The sequence below is a fragment of the Centruroides vittatus genome, unplaced genomic scaffold, assembly GCF_030686945.1.
Source record: "Centruroides vittatus isolate TY-2023 unplaced genomic scaffold, ASM3068694v2 contig_979, whole genome shotgun sequence".
In the NCBI taxonomy this organism is placed as follows: Eukaryota; Metazoa; Arthropoda; class Arachnida; order Scorpiones; family Buthidae; genus Centruroides; species Centruroides vittatus.
The window spans coordinates 1,693,340-1,715,313 of NW_027122650.1; the positions used below are offsets into that span (position 1 = coordinate 1,693,340).

The 21,974-nt window shown below is 28.6% G+C and overlaps 1 protein-coding gene across 3 annotated transcripts in view; it reads right to left on the reverse strand.

Annotated features, from left to right (window-relative positions):
• The window catches only part of LOC136985828 (agrin-like), a 93,769-nt gene that overhangs the window by 53,529 nt on the left and 18,266 nt on the right, over nucleotides 1-21,974 (reverse strand). For 2 of the 3 annotated variants that reach the window (XM_067283189.1, XM_067283188.1), the window contains exon 2: nucleotides 1,176-1,211. In XM_067283189.1, coding sequence (XP_067139290.1) covers nucleotides 1,176-1,211 — 36 coding nt within the window. Of the gene's footprint in view, nucleotides 1-1,175; nucleotides 1,212-18,174; nucleotides 18,638-21,974 lie in introns of those variants that run through there. The other variant, XM_067283190.1, reaches the window with a different exon arrangement.

Consider the following 21,974-nt stretch of genomic DNA (forward strand, 5'->3'; position numbering starts at 1 on the left):
TATCTAGAAGAAAAAATTGACTTACACGATACATAAAAACATTTACTCGAACTCGTCTCGATTAATTGGATTTAGAACTTTAACCATAAAAAAACTAAATTTATTCTTATATAAAAACGAATATATTTGTGTTACGAATTTGTCTTCATTTTCGCTCTGTCATGGAGAAAAATAAAATTTGATTTACGATTGTTTATAAATAAAAAATAAAGCATTTTAATTTAGAAAATATTCTGTTGTTGGGCTGATTTTTTAAAGATATAAATAAAGCTAAAATTCAAGATGAAATAAATGGATATTGTAGTTTTTTGAAAGCTTAAAATTAATGTTATTCTTTTAGAATAACATTTCTTTAAACTAAATATCTTCCAAATTTATTTTTTAGTTTTCTTTTTTTCTTGTGGTCTTACAAGAACGACTTCAATGGATTTTCTTATGTCTGCTCGGAATTGGTCCACTACGTTTAATTCTTTTTGGAAGTGAACTACTTGTAGTAATGGTCCCCGAAATGGCTCAGGATATTCTCATAGTAATAGCTTCTAAAATACTACTGTTACTCTTCATATTAGTGCTCCTGAATTGACTACCAACAGTCTTTTTACCTTAGAGAACTTCCGGGAAGATGTAGAGCAATCTTATATAAATTAGACATTTACTAAATCTAGCAACATCCAGGGAATGAAATAAATTGTTACAGACATTTAATATGATCAAGTTTAACAATTTAAATATAAAAATTTTCGTTATAAAACGTGACAATGATAAAATTTCCATGATAATGTAGAGATATAGAGAAAAATCAACACATTTTCATCAAGAGGAATAAGGAAGAGAAGAATTGATTTCTGCATCTCGTAACAGATCTTCCATTCACAATGCTAATCATATCGTTCAACTGTCATTGTTCCGAAGTAGACACCGTTTGTAGATACTCCATTATTCGACTTTCTCACGTGACAAGGACAAATTCCAAAAGGAAATTCGTTCTCAGAAAGTCATCTAAGTAGCGTAAGTTACTCGCTTGATTTCATTTTTATCAAGTTAAAAAAAGAAGAAGATTAAATAAAATATCAATTGAAATATTAAAAAGTTCGAAAAGATATTTGATCTATTCTAAAATCAAAAATTTTCATTACATATATATTATCAAAAAAATCAAAAAAAATCGAACTTACTTTCTGATATCTGACGTCTTCTTTCGTATGGTTTATCTATAATATATATAAAATTATTTTTTTTAAATTCATAAAAAATTATTCTAAGAAATTTAATTATAATTTTAATGTTAAAAAATATCACTTTAACAATCTATAATTTAAAAAAAAATTTTAGATGCAGAACACAGATAACTTCAGTCCAATTTGTGATTTTTTTAGATGTAAATCCCATATTTTAATTCTCATATATTTCTGATATTTTATATGCACATCCTATAATTAATTCTCATACATTTTTTATGTTCTGCATATATACATTTTATATCCTCATTAATTATGGGTTCTGCATCTAAAAAAGGGGTTCAGAACTCAGATTAATTCCCACTCATTCTTTTATTATTTCCATGTAGTTTTCACACGTGGAAATACTAACACATGGAAATACATACATTCCTAATTTCTATATGCAGAACCCATAATAAATTTCTGACTTTTTAGGTGCAGATCCATCTAAAAGTCTGCATCTAAAAAATTAGAAATTGTATAATTAATTCTCATACATTTTTATATATTGTAGATGAAAAACATGCAATTAATTCTCATACAATTGTTATTTTTCATTGATAAGAAACATATTTAAATTTATTAGAATATAATAAAAAATTATTTATTAACTTTTTTATTGTTTCTTCTCTCTCTCTTTCAGTAAATAATTACATTTTTTACGATGTTTGATATCTTTTCATCGTAAATAATTCAAATAAAATCATAAATTATTGCTTGCACAAGTTTTATTTACGCTTAAACTTTTGAAATATATATACATATATTTTTAGGAAATTAATAAAATGAAGTGAATTTATATTTATAACACGAAGAAATATTGTGGAACAACGATGTTCTATATCAGTATATTAATAGTTGAATATTGGCGTCAACTATACAAAATTATTGCACATAATATATAGATCAGTATCATTAATTCTTGATATTTAATATTCATTTATAATGTAAAATATCGCTAATAAATGTTTCAATAATATCATTTATTTAATATTAACGATTGTCGTCGTATCTAAAAAATCAATAATGCGAATCACGTTCACGTGTTCAAAGGTATATCTTGTTTTTTAACCCAATAAATTCAATTGTTACGTCAGAAAAAAAGCGAAATCTAATTTCGAAAAACGCTTTTTTTCTATTGGTCAATTCGAATTTTAAAATGTTTTAATTAACCAATAGGAGGAAAAATAATTTTAAAAGTTATATAAAGGATAAATTTTTAAAAAATATAAATATATTTTTTAATGTTTTTTTAAGGAAAAGAATAAATATATTTTTAGCTTCTAATAATTCAAATGTTTCATTTAAAAGAAAAGCAAAATAAAATTCTCAAGAACACTTTTTTAATCAGTTAATTTATATTTTTTAAAATTGTTTTAGAAAAGTACTCATTTGAATTAACCAATAAAAAAATGGTTTTTAGAAATTGCATTTTGAATTTTTTTTTCTATAATACTTGTAGACGTTTAGAAGCCAAAAATATATTTTTTTAAAAAATAGTATTATAAAAGGTATTAAACATATTTTTAACTTCAAACATTTAAATATTTCATCAAAAAAGCAAAATTTAATTTCTAAAAAGAAAAAAAAATTCTATTGGGTTAATTCAAATTTAAACAGTTTTTAAAAATGTATAATTTGAATTAAACCAATAGAAAATGTGTTTTTATAAATTATATTTAGCTTTTTTCATGAAATATTTCAAATTTTAGAAGCTATAAATATATTTTAAAAAGTTTTTAGAAGAAAAGTATTTTTATAAATTAAGTTTGAAATTTTTTTTTCAATGAAGCATTTAAGCATTTAGAAATTAAAAAGATATTTAGGAATATTTTAGAGACTAAACTAAATATATTTTTATCTTCAGAACATTTAAATGTTTAATCTAAAAAATTCGATGTATAATTTCTAAAAATACTTATTTCTATTGGTTAATCAATTTTAAAAGTGTTTTTTTAGCTTCCGTACGTTTAAATTAAGCATTTATTTACAAAATAACACGTAATTATTCGATAAAAACATAAGCATTTTTCTAAAAAATCACTCGACATTTTGTCACTTCGAAATTTTTTAAGTTGACAATTTATTGTTTTATTTTCGATTTGAATTTCTAATTAGTGGATGGGGGTTATCCCTCAGAGTTTTCAATAGTATCTCTGTAAACAAATATCTCAGTTACTGTAAACAGTAAGTAAGAGTGAGAGAGTCGGTTGCACAAGATAAGAATAGAGTCTATTGATTGATCATCACAGTCAATGACAACGAAATTAAATGACCATAAACGATAAAAGGTACAGCATTAATCTTCCATATGCCTCATCTTCATTATCTCCTCCGCACCACTAAAACAGATAATCTAAACAATGCCATAATTAAACCATCATTTCAATACATTTATTTCGCGTTACATGTAATTAAATTTCGAATGTCTGACTCGAAAAAAATCCATACATTTTTTTCTTTTTAAGATTTATTAAACTCTTATATATTTTTTCTTATATAATTCAATTGCTTACATAAAAGAATGTCAATACTTTTAAGCAAATACCATTTCCACGTATACAAATCGTAATTTTCTGACCTATTTCTTAGAATATTCTAAAAATACAACACGCAATTTTGTGTTTCTTTTTGAGAATTATATATGAAATTTTTGCGTGCAAGCCTATTTTTAGAGTATAATTAAGTTTTTTAGATGAATTTAATATTGGTATACTTAATGATATGCCTGTAATGTTTACATGCAATATCTTACATAGAATTATCGGTAGGAAAGGCGGATTTTTTTTAGTCATTGTAGGAGGAAAATAAATTAAAGATGTATTGCGTGATTCTGACAATGTTTTGGGTTACCATTGATGAAAACATGGTGGTAACATGAAACACAGCGTGATAGAAAACAGTTAATTCTTCCATGTCTCCGCAAGCTCTGTGCAGCGAGCATTGTTGGTCCTTCACATTAAACAAAAATGAACGAATATTTATAAAATTATTAATGTTCAATCGCTAGACATTATACACAAGCGTTTTAATATAAGCATTGAACATCGTGAACAGTATTAATTTCATTAAAATGGATTTCTCGAAAGTAGACGACCACGCAGTCACGCAACTGTAGAATGATCAGAAGCAAAAACTATACTAATTTACTATTTAGTAGTAAACAGAAAACTATAATTGAACGTTGAACAGTAAATAACGTGATTCTTATTTTTGGTGTCAAAAATTTTATCAAAATTCTGAAGTTTGGTGCATTGCAAATTCTGAATTCCAAGAAAAGATGGACGATAGAAACGTCACGTTTGTTCGAAGATTAAAAATTATATGAATTATGATAATTAATTTATACACATTGAATAAGATAAACAGACAAAATTCAATTCAGATGACTTATTTAATAATTGAATAATCCAAGAAAACAAGAAAAATTACGAACGAATCAATGAAACGATGATAATAACGATCGAAATTTTTATGAATTTCACTAGAACGAATTATTATTATTTGCATAAATTATTTACCAGGAAAAAAAACTAATTTGAATCGATAAAAAATTAGTATACATTTTAAAAAAAGCGAGATTTTTAAGATAAAAACGCATGGAAAGAAAGCAGTTCAATAGCAGATGACCACCTGGCCATTAAAAGCGCAATATTGATAATTCATCAAGGAAAAAATATGTATTTTCTTCTTAATAAAATGATTTCTAAAAAAATTTATATATAAATAAAATTTTTAGATACATTTTTTTTAAATGTAATTCATTTACATTTGATGTTGTATTCATTTCTTAGAAACGTGATTATCACATTTATAGATTTTCAAACCATCTACTCCAATTTCTATAATGATTTGTTATTCAAAAGATTATGTGTAAGAAGGTGGAATAAATCAAATTTTCTATAAAAAAACATAAAAAAATAATAATAATCGAAGCTGCTATCTTTAATTTCTTTTACTGAATATGCAGATGAAAGATTGTTTTTCTAATCTTTTTAAAAGATGTTGCAAATAATTTTATATCTTAACTCGAACAATAATCAAAGTTTCCTTCTTCTCCTTCTAAAAAACAGCAACTAAGATGCAATTTTGGCATCGATCAAACGTAATTTTTTGGAATTTTATTTTATTTCATTTTATTTTTTTTCCTTCTTGATTTTTTGGATAACAGATGACAGCACTTGTTTGTGTTCTATATTTTCTTGTTGAGAAATTTTTTAGAATATTCGACTTTAAACCGGAGAAAATAACTGTAATTATCTCGAGTTGAAGTCACTCGAAAATTGTAATTTTTCGCTAAGATTTTTATGAAAATTGATGTATTTTACGCCTCTAAAATTCCAGTTTTTTGATTAATTAAATCTTTAAAAAATGCTCGATATTTGACTCGATCGAAATGATTTATTTTTGTGTTTTTTAGGAACATTTTCTTTAAAAAAAAAAAATGACAACCGGCAACGAAAGGTTGTCAATCTTTATAAAATCTCTCCACAATTTGAAGTTTGTTCATGTTAAAATTATTTGTTTATTTATTTTGTAAAAGTTTATATAATAAAAATAATAAAATTAATTAATTCTCATTAATAAATTAAATTTTTAGGGGAAAAAAATTCTATTTTACATAAAATCGCATATTTTGATACTCATTTTAATAATTTCAATGTCGTTTTCTGCATCTGTTAGGTTGTCTGGCCGTTAAATTTACAGAAAACTAAAACAGAGTTGAAATTTTTAAATCGTTTTTTTTTTTGTCCATTCATTTTTCTGTCCGTAATATATCTTAGAAGTTACAATTGAAAACTGATGTTTACTTTGCTTGTCCTCCTGGTTGTTCGTTCTCGAAAATCTTGCTAGTTTAATTTATTTTGCCAGCCCTTCTGGTTGTCTGTTCGCAAGATTTAGTGAAATCTTAGAAATTAAAGAAAAGATATATTGAATTTACTGTTCGTTAGTCTGTCCGTCTAAATAGCTTATATTTCGGAAATCGAGAGAGATAAACTATTGAAACTTCTTATTTACTTTGCCCATCCATCTGGTAGTCTGTCTGCAAGAATTTTTCACATATTAACCAAGATTTAGGGAGGTTAATAAGCTATAACATGGAGTAAAATTAAGAAGAAAACACTTCCAAATAGTGTTTTTTTAATTAAAAATATCTTTAAAAAATCAATTAAAATAGCTTATTTTAAATTAATTCTATTAAAAATTCTAAAATATAAATTTTTCCAAAAAACGTACTATCTATAAATTGTCGAACTGCTCAATTTAAAGTCATTTAATATCATAAAACTACATTGATCTTCGATTAATAACCACATTTTCAATTAAGTTAATGTTAATTAGTAGAATTTTTTTTTTTTTTGGAATTTATTCACGCGAATTCATCTTCATCTATTTTTCTCACTCGCCATTACAATCCAATAATTAAAGTACTCATTTATTCTCTTTTCTACTTCTTCCTTCCTTTTTTTTCACTTGTATTTTTAGAAAGAAAAATAATCAAATTCAATTTAAAACTTCAATTCGACATTACTTTATGCTATTTTAAATACTAAAAAAATTTCATATTCTTCAGGAAAAGACAAGAAAGTTTTTTTTAGGGAGAAAGTGGTTAAATTTTCTGTGAAAAGTACTCGTTTTTGAAGTGAGATTTTTAGAGAAATGCGAGTACTTTCTTAAAGGAATTTTTGTTTAGATTTTTCTCTAAAAATTATTGCTTTTTCTTGAAGGATATAACATCTTTACAAGCGTGTAAATAGTTTTAGAGAAAAAAAAACAAATGCCTTTAAAAGAAAAAATTGTTAAAATTTGATTAGATTTTCTCTAAAAATGCCTTTTCTTTGAATTTCTTTTTTTAAATAAGCACTTTTCATAGAAATTTATTAGATTTTTTCCCCTCGAAAATATTCGTTTTTCTTTGAAGAACACGAAACTTTTAGAAAAAGAGAAGGAAATTTTTAAAGATCTTCACCAAAAATACTTTCTCTCTCTCGATTAAAAATACGAAATATGAGTACTTTCTAGAGGAATTATACTGTTTTAGAGAAATACGAACAAATTTTTTAAGGATTATTTTTCCAGAAAACACTTTTTCTCTAAAAAATTTCACGTGTTTTTGAAGAGAAATAAGTCGAAGATTTTCCTATAAAGTCTTTAAAATATAATTCTTTCTTAAAAAAATCTTTTCTAAAATAGAATTCCTTCCAAAAAATTTCCTCAAACACACAAAAACACTATGAAAACCCTTAAATGTCGACTGCCTCCTTACAGAAACGTATAAGTAGCATGCATTTTTGGAAAGCAAATTTTTTAGAAACTTTCCAAGAAAAAGAAAAAAAAGAAAGAAAGAAAAGATGAAGCATCATAAACTGGATATTGTAAATTTTCTAGATATCTTATCTCATATCGTTTTCAGGATAAGATATATATATAAAATAGTAAAGTTGATGACAACATTGTCGTCAAGTTGTTGACTAAGTTGACGGTGATCCAACACTTGATTATAGACACGTCTGTTTTATTACACGAAAGCGTGAAAGTTGAAGAAGAGGAACATTCTGCTATCAACTTGGCCAGCTATCGTTTGTAGACAGAAAGAAGTGTGTAAACATGAATCTAACTCTTACAGCTGCTCTTGTCCCACGGTCGCTACAGATCTCTGGAGAACCAACACTGAGGTCCCAAATGGGTCTTTCAGTTTGTCTGTCAGTTAAACAAACTTGCTAACGGTCAAATCCGATGAGGTGTGAACGTTTTTTTTTTCCTCCTTACGCTTGCTCACTCCACCCTACACTTTCACGCTTTTCTTTTGCTGTAAAATATTACCCAAGATATTAAAATCGATAATTTTTTTGGAAATTTTGTTGGTTTTTTTCTGGATACTCGTACAAAAAAAACACGTGGTTTTTTTGGGTAAGTAACTTGCACGGTTACTGTTTTAGAGCGTTATTTAGAAGGTTTTCTTTTAAGATTGCTCGATTTTTATTTGAGTAACGTGAGAGTTTAGAGGTTTTTTTCAAGTTGGAATTCGTGAAATTCTTCTTTAGAAAGGTCTCGAAATATGCGAAATTTCCGAAATTTTCACGTTATTCTAGATTTTTTTAAAAGATTTTTTCATAAAGTACTCGTTTCTTTTTCGTAAAGATGGCATTTCTGGTAGAAAAAATCTCGAATTTCACGAATTTCAGCCTGAAAAATCTCTAAAATATAATTATTTCCAAAAAAATTTTAATGTTTAAATCTAAAAAACACTCTAAAAGTTAAGAACAATGGCGTTTTTTAGAAAATGTATGGAGACTTAGCGTAGTTCTAGAATATCTAAAAATATTCACTGTATAAAGGAGAGTATACTTTTAGAAACTGTAAAAAATTCATCGAGTGTCTCGTTTAGAATCTTTTGATTAAATTAAGTGGAAGGTTTTTGTATTTTGCCACTTTATCGAACTGTCGTACGAGTCGAGGGTACGAGTTTAGTGACGTTGCAGTGACGTCAGCGAGGGTTGCGGATGGTTCGGCCAATCATATTAGATACGGTTCAGAGAATGGCACGATACGCCCCATTAGTTTGTCGTGCATTGGTACAATTGGGTACAGCGGGTTTAACGCCGACTTCTGCTGTTGACATGTTACCTTGTGCTGTTTGTGACAGCTCAATTCTATTGTTGAAATATAACTTTCTTTTGCTCACTAATTCCTAAAGCGATGATTGTGTAGGATACTTTGTATTGCGATTTCTTCGAATACATCTTTGCAACGTGACTCCACTTGCATTCCTAACTCACATAAAAGCAGAGAAAAATATTCTTGTAAAGATCTTCTTCATAAAATTTGCACAAGGGAATATCTTTTCAAATGCTTCCACCTCCAAAACGTGAAGGCTAACTTAAAACATGATCTATCCTGACGTAGGAAGCTGTGTAATAAACATCGAACTGTTTGCTACACAGAAGCATGCTGATATGAAGAGCCTATGTACTTATATAGGAAACTAAACACGTAGATCAAGTGTTATACAGGAAGCTATGCAATATGTAGACTACAGAACTAGGTGTTATATAGAAAACTATGCAAGCAGACAAGAAACTAAGTATTATACAGGAAATTATGCAATATACAGGACTAAATGTTATATAGGAGTTCGTGTAATACGTAGGAAGGTAGGAAACACATAAGAGAAACCAGTATTACAAGGAAACTATGCAATATAATACAAGTAAAGTTAGGAAATATACAGAAAATTATACAGGCAATTGATATATAGGAAACTATAAAAGGAAATAGGAAGTTAGATAGTACATAAAAAACACGAATTATATATTCTCCTATACAAAATATATAGAAGATTGTGTAATTATATAAAAAAATAAAATGTATACGGGATTTAAGAAGATGTAACATATAATAGTGTAAAAAGACACTATGTAATTATACAGTAAACTGAATGACACATAGCCCATACTTGTGTGGAAAACTAGTGTAATGTATCTACTTATATAGAATTTATAAATACACAACTGGTTATAGGAGGCTAAAGAATATATAAAGGTACTCATACATCCACATCATATATCATAGACGGGGGAAAAAAACAATCTGCATTCTGCAACTCCTCCTCCAGCACAATTGATGACTAAAGTTTGTCTGAAAGTTGAGTTAACTGTAGAAGACATCTCGGTTCTTGACAAGTCCGGGAAAAAAATACAATCTTCCCACCGACTGCAAAAGCATACAGTTACAGGCACTCAACACTCTATACTTGTCTTTGGTGACTGGGTCAAGACAAGCCATCTCAATTTTATGTCGTCCTTTTTCACTCTTTCCTCACTTTCCATTCTTTCCAAGTCGAGAAAATAACTATGTTGTTTGTAATCGCATTTCTCTCCATTTTTTCGTGTTGCTTTTCCCAATATACCTACAAAAAACGTTAAAATTTGCTTAGTTGCGTTAGCAGGCAACGTTTATGTAGTGATTTCCTGTGATTTTCGTGAAGGAAAAGGGTGTCATTCACCAAAACTCCTATCCAACTTCACAATAATTGCTTAGGGATACAAGAAACTTTTCGTGGCAATTCCCTTTTGTCTTATTAATCGAGTTATTAATCATTCATAAACGTGAATCATAGACTCATCGGGGACTCATCGTGACTGGAAGGTAGATCTACACGTTGCAATTTACTTACTTATCGATGAAGTTTCAATGTAAAGGATGTTCGAGAGCACGTTCTGACAAACTTAACTCTCAACCTATGTTTAATACTTACAAGCTAATTGCATGCTTTTCTAGTTTATTAGCAGCTTTCACCTATAGTGAAGCGTGTTACAAAGTGAAAGAATCGATAAAAATTTCACTACAGCATCTAAAAATTCACAGTTTAATGTAAAAAAAAAAAATCTTCAAAAACCTCGCGACTAGTAGAACAGGTTAAATAATATAGTTTAAGGTATAATTTATACTAAAAAATGATTAAAGAATAATTTATAATCGGACTGATACATAAAAATAACATTATAATCTAATTTAATCTCATAGAAACTTAATTTAAACTCAGTCATTCAAGAAATAATAAATTTAAAAATATATATGATAAAAAAAAGCACACAAACATTTATCGACATAATAAAAATTTTGGACGAAATCCAAGTTAGGGCCATCAAAATTCTTTTAAAATCCATTCATGCCAATAACTAAAACCCAATTGCGTTACACGTTAACCTATACTAAACAATACTTTACAACGTTTCATCAATGATAAATCACCTGCAGAATGTTAGATAATTATAGCCTTGTTTGGAAAGATCTACAACAAAATATCCTTAGTATCAGCCCTAGTTTATCACAATCACCAGTCAAATCCAACATCGATGTATGTTGACAACGCACTGTTTCATCTTCTTATTGATCAGTACGGTGTCATGAATCTAGCAAGGATTACAGAGAACCTCTACCTGCCTTCAGGTAATACATCATCTCGGAGTTACAACGACACTCTCCAACAAGCTGTAAATGATAGCTACAGAACCAAAAACAACATTGTACTGTTGACGAACAATTTGTACTACTTCTGTAACGTGTTACTTGCTGCTTTCTACACCCCATTCTCTATGGAAATCACAGAGGATTCTATCGTGTTTTTCTATAGAAGCATTAATGTAAACCGGAAAACAATGAAGTGTTATCGTTTGACAGCTGCAATTTATCCTGATTTAAAACTAAAAATCAACAAAAACTTCGGGCTAAATTCCATGTTTTCTTCGTTTCTCCAGTCAAAATTTACTAATTGTTATATGTAGTAACATTAAAGCCGTTTAGATGTCTAGTTATTTGCATTTATATATCGCTTAGGATGAAGTAATGATGAAGATAAGCTGTTACATTTACATCCTCCTACAATTACAACAGTAAATTTTGAATTTTACGACGTAGACTAGAGGAATTTCAAAGTTTGCCATTGATTTTGATGAACTACTTGGCTACGGATTGGACGATCGTAAATATCATTTTCATGTTTGCTTGGAAAATATAGTTTACTCGATACTTCTCAACCGGTAGGTCTTGAGCTACATTTCTAATTAACGTAAAATATATCAAGCAAAGAGGTTGGGAGATTTCATTAGCGATAATGGAAAATGTGTCATTAATTTTTAATGTTTTTCTCGATATAATTTTATATGAATCACTTGTATAATTTATATTAAATGATTTAACATCGTCTTTATTTGGTTTATAAGCGACGATAATGTAAAACTTTCCGACAATCAGTTCGCGAGTTACATTCATACTTAACGTTTCATTCATTTACGCAGAAAGATATTGAAGTTGCATTAATTACTTATGTTTAAGCTGTAAATCTTCAATTACGTTCAGAAAAATGTATTCCAATTAATACTTCTCAACCAGTAGCTCGCGAATGACCTTCTATAGTTGGAATCTCATTCTTTTACACTACAAAGTGACCAGCAAGTTAAATAAAAGGTTGAGAAGTTACATTAAACACTCAATTTTTAGAGTTTTATAGCAAATTTTAATTGTTAAATCATCATTTTTTCCAACTTTACGATAAATTTCAATATAAATTACGAAAATATCGGTCATATTTAGAAAAAAACTTAGAGAATCTCAACCAACAGATCGCGAACGATTTTCTCTAGTTTGTATCTCATTCATTTACGGTAAAAACAGAACCTCAATTTGAAAAGGTTGAGAAGTTACACTAATTACTCGAAAATTCTCGTCAATTTTACAGTTTATCCAACAAATTTAAATCGTAATATTATCATTATTTTCAACTTTAAAAGACAGAGAAGTGAATTATTAAGAATTGATCGAGTAGAGTTAAATTTTACTTCAACTTAAATGTAAGTATAATTTTCTAAAATAAAAAAAAAAGAAAAACTCCATCCAGTTTAATTTGTAACAATAGAATGGGAGTAGCAAGTTCATCTCGACCACAAAAGTTTTTTCAGCTGTCATCACATATCTTTTTAGCTGGAGGGTACCCCACTATGTTTACAGAGCACGCACTCTTCGATTAAGTTAGGAAACAAGGAACAAAAAAAGGGAAGAAAATTTCCAACAAATCGAACTCTATACCTGTAGATTAACCTGTTTTTTTCCAACATTAATCTATATTTATCGCTGGAGGATTGTTAAATTTGATAAGAAAAGTGGGAAAAATGGCCGAGGCTATCTACTGTCGAGATAACGACATCGGTTTTAATATAGACAATAATTCGGTAATATTTCTCGTTCCATTGACTCGTCACTTCCGCATTTGGCGTAGAAGAGGAAGTCCTAGCTGGCGTCATTTCCGGTGGAAGTGGTCGCGCGCCTTTTCCAGTTCCGGAAGTGGCCTGACCGTATGCCTTTCCGGAAATAGCAGATTGAAAATGGTTTGGAGTAATAACATTGACGAAGACTCGGATTTTGCTTTTATTACTTGTTTTCGTCCCCAATCGTCCCAGTGTTGAAGATGTTAGAAGTTAAATTTTCTCAATTAAATGGTCATTTCGGTGGGTGTTTTTTTTTAATTCTAATTAAAAAAAAATGTAAATTAAACGAAAGGTTTTCGTCGTTTCTACAATAGAAAGCGAGCTCCAGATGGTGTTTGGTTAGACTAATGGACTACTTTCGTAGTTTTTTTTTAGTTCAAAAAACACGAGTTAAGTAGGAAATTTTTGAAGTATAATATACAAAAGAGGTGTAATTACTAAATGAAAACGAATTTGAATTCCAAAAAAGCTCAAAACCGTACTTGTCAATGGAAAGTCTTGTGGATTTTGAATTAAAACAGACAGACAAAGTATGAAATTTCGTGGTTTTTTGACGCATAAAATACGAAATTGAACTAATTACCAAATGAAAGAAAGTTTACTAGTTTTCGAATTCTAAAAATACAAATAAAACAAAGGTTTTCGGGTTTTCTCAATAAAGCATCCCCCACACACACAGCCATACAAACTGGTGTTCTTCAATTGATCATTTCGTGTTCTTTTAATTGCAAAAAACACAAATAAAGTGAAATATTAGTGTTTTTTTAAAGTATAATTACTAAATGAAGAAGAATTTTCTGTTCTTATAATTCTAAAAATGCAAATAAAACGAAAGATTTCGGATTGCTCAAAATTGCGATTTAACAGCCAATGGATCTTTTCGTGTGTTTTTGGACTCAAAAAACACAAATCAAACGATAGATTTTGAAGTTTTTTGTATTATAAAACATCAAAATAGCATAATTACCAAATAAAGTAACGTTCGCTGATTTTTGGATTTAAAAAAAAAGTATTTCAGAGATTTTTGTAATAGGAAAATACACTTAAAATGACATTTGTCAATGGGTTACTTTGTATTTTTTTGAAAAAACCCGAACAGAGTGAAACGATTTTAGAACTTTTTAAAGTCGAAAGCAATCAAATGATAGCCTTTTCAATCGAAAGATCCTTTAGGATTTTTGATTTTCGAAAACATTGAAGTAAAACGAAGAATTTGTGCTTGTTTTTAAACCATAAATACTAAAGGATTGGATGCTTATTAATTGAAGATAAACACGGTGTTTTTTTGGATTCCAAAAATGCAGATAAAACGAAAAATTTCACTGTGTTTTTTGAAGTAGAAAATACCAACATGTTATCCTCTTTAATTAAAGGATCGTTCGATGTTTTTTGAAGTAGAAAACACGAAAATGGTATACTTATAAATGGATTATTCGATACTTTAAATTTCAAAAAACATTGCACGGTTCTATAATTGCTAAGTTTATCTTTTTTAGTGTTTTTTTACTTCAAAGGAATATATTTTAAAAAATCCATCTCTACATCCATCTATAGAGCATTTGCGTCTATTTTTGATTCATTTTAAGAACGTTTATAGATAGATTTTTTTAGATAACACACTCAAGAACGAATAACTCCAAATTATTAGATTTAAAAACTTCGAAAATGATTCCTTCTTCACCAAATTTTCTGGGTTAAAATGCGATAAATTTACAAGAAAATTTAACTCCGTTCCAATTCCAGAATTCCAAAAAAAGAAGAAGAAATTTAGATTTAAAATAAAAAGGACAAATTCGCAAGTGATTATGAAATAAATAATGAGTTTTTTAAACATTTTTTCGCGAATTTTTTTGAGAAAAAGTAAGAAAAATACGCAAGAAAGTACAATTGAAAGTTTTCTCATACAATTGAATCTTTACGACCAAATACAGAGTCTTTGGATCAATATAGAAAGCAAGTAGCGTCTAATTGGTTATTGGAGAGATCAACTTCAAAAAAAAACCAACCGAAATAAATTCGATCTTTAATCGAATTACAATCGTTAAAATATAATAATCTCCTGTTTCAATTTGAATACAGATAAAACCCATGTTAAATCGCCTTTTCTCCATTTTTTCTAATACATTTTTTCTTCAGAAAGAACACTACTTATTTCAATAAGACCAACCTCTTTCATGTGATCAATTATCAAAAAAATATATATATATTTAAATCGATTATTTAAATCTGTTTATTAATAAATTTAAATCATCCTCTCCCCCCAAAAAAAATGTTCCGAGATGTGAATTTTTATAAACATTTTATGTACTGGTGTCTGATAGAAAACTCACCCCTTTAATTTTTAATGGGGGTGGACTGTATCCACGTATAAACTACATCATATAATCGCATATTAAAAAAGGGAATTTGAGCATAAAAATCTAAAATTTAAACCAGATACAGGAGTAGAAGGGGTGGAAAAAAACGATAAATTTAAATCTTGTTTCCCTGTTTTTTCCCCCTCTTTTTTTTACTTCCTTTACTGCGTTTTCGAGATGAATTCCCTTCACATTTATGCTAAAAAATAATCTAAAAAAATCATCTAAAAAAGTCGAGAATTTCATCGAATTATTAATAATGATAATAAATTTAAATCCTTCATTTTTCCACTCTCTTCTACTATTTTTACAAGATGAACACCCCTACTTACAACTAAGCTATTATATATCATATAAGATCGATCGGTGCATGAATTTGAGCAAAAATTAATAGAAATAATATTCAAAAAAATTCGATTTTTTTTTAGAATTTTGACACGCAGTAAACTCGGCGCGACACCCGACTATATTATATCATCATAGAATAATCGAAGAAAGAATTTAAGTATCTAAAAAAAACCTCAGAAATTCAAACTAGATAATTAATAACGATATAAAGTATGTAATTTTTTTGGAAGTGTGAAGAATTTTTTTCTTATTTATATGGCGATTGTCGGGTGACATTTTGCGAGTCAAACAGGAGGAGGCTCGTTAGCTACTTCGTTAAGTAGATATTTGTTCTGGTGTGAAACGGCTTCTGGTCTAATGACACCATTACAGCCAGCGATAACGACACCAAGAGTTATCTTCTTGTGTTCTACAGCTTCAATTATTCACTTGACGTAATGTCACGATACCCACCTGTAGGTATAGTGTTTGGTATTGGGTGTGGCCTGTTTGCTTTCTTAACAAATGCATCATCGGAAGGGTATTTAACATACATCGTCCTTCTTTTTATATCCATAATTGTTTATTTTTTCATATACTCTTCGCTTGCAAGTTTCTTTTTTTTTAAAAAAATGAGTAATTTCTGCCTTTTTTTTAACTTTCCAAAACATTATAAAGTCCTGTTTTTTACACGCAAATTCTGCATAGATTAATATTCATATGAATCACTTAAGTACTATATTTATGAATCTCTAAAAAATTATGTACTGTACACTCATAAATTTTCTTAAAAAACTGCATAATTAAGTTCACTGTATTGAAATTTCTAAAAATAATTACTTACATCAATTTGTTATTTTTGGAGATTTCTAAAAACTGCATAATCTAATTTTCTCTGAGTAAACCACTAAAGAATATAGTTTAGTTAATTATAACTATTAATTTTTAAAATAATACAAAATAAAATAATGTATAGCTTCTTATAGATGCACTCCTACGTTTCTAAAAACTGTACAGTTTAGTTTTATGCATACAAACTTCCAAAAAAAAATTACATAAACTAAGCATTTTTACAGTTCTCTCTGTATATAAAGCTCTAAAAATTATATATATTAACCAAGTATGTAGGACCTGTACAGTTTAGTTCTCTATATGTAAATTTTTTAAAAACTGTATAATATAATTTACCTTATTTCTAAAATTCTAAAAAAACAACACAGTTAACTGTGTTATAACGGAATTTTTTTGTTTAAAAAAGTATAGAATTAACTTTTTTTTCGCTTTTATTTCTAAAAAACAAGAGCAAAACTCTATACCGATAGTTACGTCTAGAAACAAAACAGAGCAATTTTATAAATATAAAATAACGTTAGAGGGTTGTTTTCGGACTTGGTCACGTTTCATATTCTAGAATTCTTTGTTTAGAAATGAATGAAATTCGTAGTGTTTCACTGTAGATACTAACATCTAAGTGTACTTTTCTTATAGCAAAATACATTCAGCAAATGAAACAGAAGTTATAATATAAGTATATTTTAGAAAAAAATTCAGATTAAAAATGAAAAAATTATTATAGAAAATTTTTGGCGGCTGTCAAGCAAAATGGATGACATGTACAGCAAGTGGCTGTATGTTTACAGGGCTTGAACCAACAAGATGATATATCACTTTCACTATTTGTGTGGCAAGTCGATGAATATTGTTTTAATAAAGGAGAATAGAAAATTTTCTACAGGAAAAAAAGAAAAATTCATTCTCCAGAAAACTTTGGCTAAACTCAGTTTGTGGACATCAAACATTTTTGATAAATATAGATAACTCATGAATTATTTAATAATCCTTTTGTTTTTATAAAAATGGGCGCTGTTAGTCTTTGGCATATCCTAAATTTTATTAAACACATCTAAATTCCCGTTCAGAATCTGACATTTATGAATATACAAATTTAACTCGACAACCGGTAGATCGCAAACCACAACTAGGGCTTTGACATTACGTTAAGGAAGTATTAATTAAGGAAGGTTGAGGAGCGATAATGGTGTAGTTTTCGATTCGAATTTGAGGGTTTAAAAGCATTAATCTTTCTAAAAATTATTTTTAATAGAAATTCTGTGTAGATTTACGAGAGGAAAAGTTTTCACTAGCCTGAAAAATTTGCTATATGCTGGGGTAGAATATAGCAAATTTTCTAGTAGATCAACACATGTATCTTGTGCGATCCTTTCGATATTCTTCATAACTTTCGAGCTTCATTATCGAGGAGGCGGAAAAAAATCTAGGCGATACTAATTAGGAAAGAAGGTGAAAAGTGGCGGAAAGTAATTTCTACACGCTCCAGCAGTTAATAAGTCAATCAACTCAGAAAAACTTTTTTTTTATAAAAAAAAAATATACATTCTTTACTTCATTTATTAATAGTTCTTTGGATCATTTATAAAGTTTTAAGGATTTTTTTGGAAATTTTTCAAAAAAGCGTAAGAAGTACTACAAAAAAGCACTTACAGTGAAGATAGAAGGTTATCCCGGCTATCAATGCCAAAAGTACGAAGAACATTGCACCAACCAAAATGATGATTAACAATTGGCGGTGGCTCCCTCTGGTAACTGGCGTCGTCATTTGCTCCCCTTCTGCTTTCCAAGGGTTGCAGGGTCGGAGCTCGGGAGCCATTGGACCCTTATCTGTCACACCCACGAATCATCACCGCTTGACCTGTTGCCTCGATTCGGGCTCGAAATTGGCTCGGTACCACGTGACTCTGCACAAGGCCTCATTGGAACGCCAGCCCGTAAAGCACATCCGCCTCCCACCAAAGACTGACGCAAACTGCACACTCTCCTCTCCTCTCCTCTCTAGTGCTGACACCTACCAGGAGATTTCTAGATAGCGCTACCTGCCGGCAAATCACGTGAACGCCCGTCACGTGACAGAGAGTGTCACGATTGGAATTTTACGATATCAATCTTGATATAATTTTAAAGTAATTATGTTAAAAATTTACTTTATTACGCTACAATCTTGACTTATTTATAGAGTTTAATCGTAACTTATCACTAGGCAGACCCGTCGTAAACTTTTATAATTCGTACTTTTTATAACGTATACCTTAAATTTACTGTATTTTTTAGTGGTTTTCATTAAACATGGATAACATGGATAGAGTAACCCTCGAGATCCAGCTTCACTCGGCTCTATGCAAACACACAAAACTAAATCCTTGATGACCAATTTCTTAACAAAAGAAAATTATAGTTTTAGATTGTAATATGTATTTTTTTTTTTAAATTACATAAATAAATAATTAGGTGTTTTTAGAAAATTTAACTTTAAAATAACCTCATACTCGTGAAGCCATAATATATAATATAATATGTATATTATATTATAATGTAATTACTTAAACTTCGATGCGCCCGTAATGTATGGAAAACTTGACGAATAAAGCGCCTCTTTCAACCTTTATGATTACAATTTAGCGACTGGACTTCCCTGTTCGGGTAGAAGGAAATTGCAATCTTCCACCAAACTCCCCCCATAACATTCTAACAATGTTAGAATGATTCTTTCCAATCTGGCCTCATCGATTGAACGGGGGCATATAATGTATTTAAATTTTAAATTTTTCTGTTGCTCCAATATCATTGGACGAATCTATTTCGACCGAAACACAAAGCCACGGCGAAAATAAGGCACACTATTCGAACGCGTATTGTTTCCTTTTTATTATTATTATCCATTGGCTTAAATATACCCCTATCAAAGGCTATCGGGAAATCGTAACGATGTATTGTCCGACTCGTCCCCTGTCACGTGACTCGTTTTTCTAATATCGTGCCCCGGTCACGTGACGACACCGCATTAAATCACCAGAGGTCGCTAGCGGCGAGCAGAAATTGATGGCTTTGTAAAATTCAAGTTTTTGGAAAACGCCAGCTGTCAGAGTTGAGGAAAACGTTTCAGTCAATACCAACATTATTGAACCTAAATGCCAACGGCCTTCCAAATAAAAATACTTCCAACGTATTGCTCTCCCGATCAAACAAAATTGGACAATAGAAGAGAAATCATTACTAATCCCCGTGCCATAGATCCGAGATATATTAGATCTTCAACGACAGATGGCGACACCGACTACCGTTCCATTAAATCCCTCCATAATCTTCAATACCTTACCAATACCTTATTAATAAATATACAATTCCAAGTTTCCATCATCTTCCTCGTAACCTTCTCCCAATCTGCCGCTCCCGCTTCACCTCCCCTTTCACCTGCTCTGATATACCCTCGCATTGAAACTCGCGTGAAGCTTCATATTTTCCTTTACAACTAAGGAAAGTCATTCAATAAAATTCACTTTCATCTACCTTTAGTGTCAATTGAATTTATTTGATGTTTAAAAAACTCAAAATAACTGTAATAAATCCATTTTAATTACTAAGCAATTATTCAAAATAAACTGTCTAGACAGTTGGGAAGAGTACTTTGAACTTTTCGAAAAGTTCGAGTCAAACAGTGACAAGTATGTGTGTGTGATGTGTCACGCAATAATCTTCGTGAAATAGAGATAATTATAGAATAAAAAAAATTCCTGGATACGTGACTTGAATCTAAAAAAGCGAATTTTTTTAGATGGATCAGGATCTTTTTTTAATAATGGAGAGTGCATTGTGGTTATATCGTGAGAATTTCCAATAAAATAGATTTAGTTTTGTTTGATAATCGAATATTGTGTAAATTTAAATTATTAAACATTGTTGGATAAACTCGATGCCATGATTTAATTAAAACTGGTCCACTGAACATTTCAAATAAATATACATAATATATATAAAGTGGAAGGTATGACATCCTATCAGTTTGATGTGGAATGATTCAATTTGCTCTTTTTAAACTGTATTTTTTTTAGATAAAAAATTTTTTTGTAATTTAAAAAAAAAAATTAAATATTTTTACGATCATTTTTTGATATTTATGAACTTAAAATATGGATTTTTTACTATATATTATCGATAAATTTGATTCTATTTAAAGCTGAGTTAAACTCGAAAAATTGATGAATGGTTCTAAAATAAATCTAAATAGAAGAAAGATAACCTATATTTTTAATATATAATAGATCTAAGAACATAAATTCATTTAAAACACCGCTAAAATTAGTTATAATCACATTAAAACATTCAAAAAAGTCTAATTTAATTGCTCTACATCGACGACTCATTCAGCTATTTTAGATGATAATTTACACAAATAAAAAAAAATTAATAATAAAATTTTCATAAATAATATTTTTAAAAAATGATTATTCACTATTTAATTATCAATTTTATTTGAAAATTGTCATCAGTTTTTAATTAAAAAATTGATAATAATAATTTCCAACTCGATAACAATTCTAGAGTGATATATGGGGTGGAAAAGCTCGTATTTCTTATTTACCAGAAAAAAATTATCAAAAAAAAGTGGAAGAAATTATAGTGGAGATTCTTAGAGTAAAGTATCTCTAAAAGCCAAAATATTTATCTGACTTATATTTTGATTTACGACACAATAGACTAACATTGATATTAGAAAAGACTCTGTAAAACTATACTTATGTTTAGAATTTCTTGGACCCCCGCCACTTCCTATATAATGCAGTCTTCCGGATAGTCAGTCAATCATACTGGCAGATTTACTTTTTTAAACAAGAGTTTAAAAAATAAAAATAAAAAATAATATATATATATATACTTGATATATGCTATATAACTTCTATAAGGCATAAAACACTTATCTTTCTCTTTATATTTTTTTTTTTGTTTGAAGCTTACCGTTTGATATTTTTATATTTATCTCCCTCCAAGTACAATAAAAAATACCCAAAAACGCTAATAAAGCTCGATATATAAATTTAAAAAATAAAGAAATTAATAAATATGTATCTAATATAGATTTTTAGACTAATTTTTTTATGTATTAAATTTAAATTTTTACATTAATTTTTTTTATATTCTAGTATTTTCGACTAATATATTTCTTATATTTTCGACTAATTTTTTAGATTCCAAAATGCCATATTTTCAATAATAATTAACACATTTATCATTAATATAAAATAATAATTTAAAATATTTTATTGTAATTTTTAAGTATGTAAATTCTTCTTTTTTAAATTTAAAAATATATTTAAAAATTTTAAAAAAAAGTAAAATTATATACATTTTGAAAATTAGAATATCCATTTAGAAATTAAATTTGATATAAATCTAAAAAATAAATTATCTTTTAAAAAAAATATATAAATATATATCCTATACATCATAAA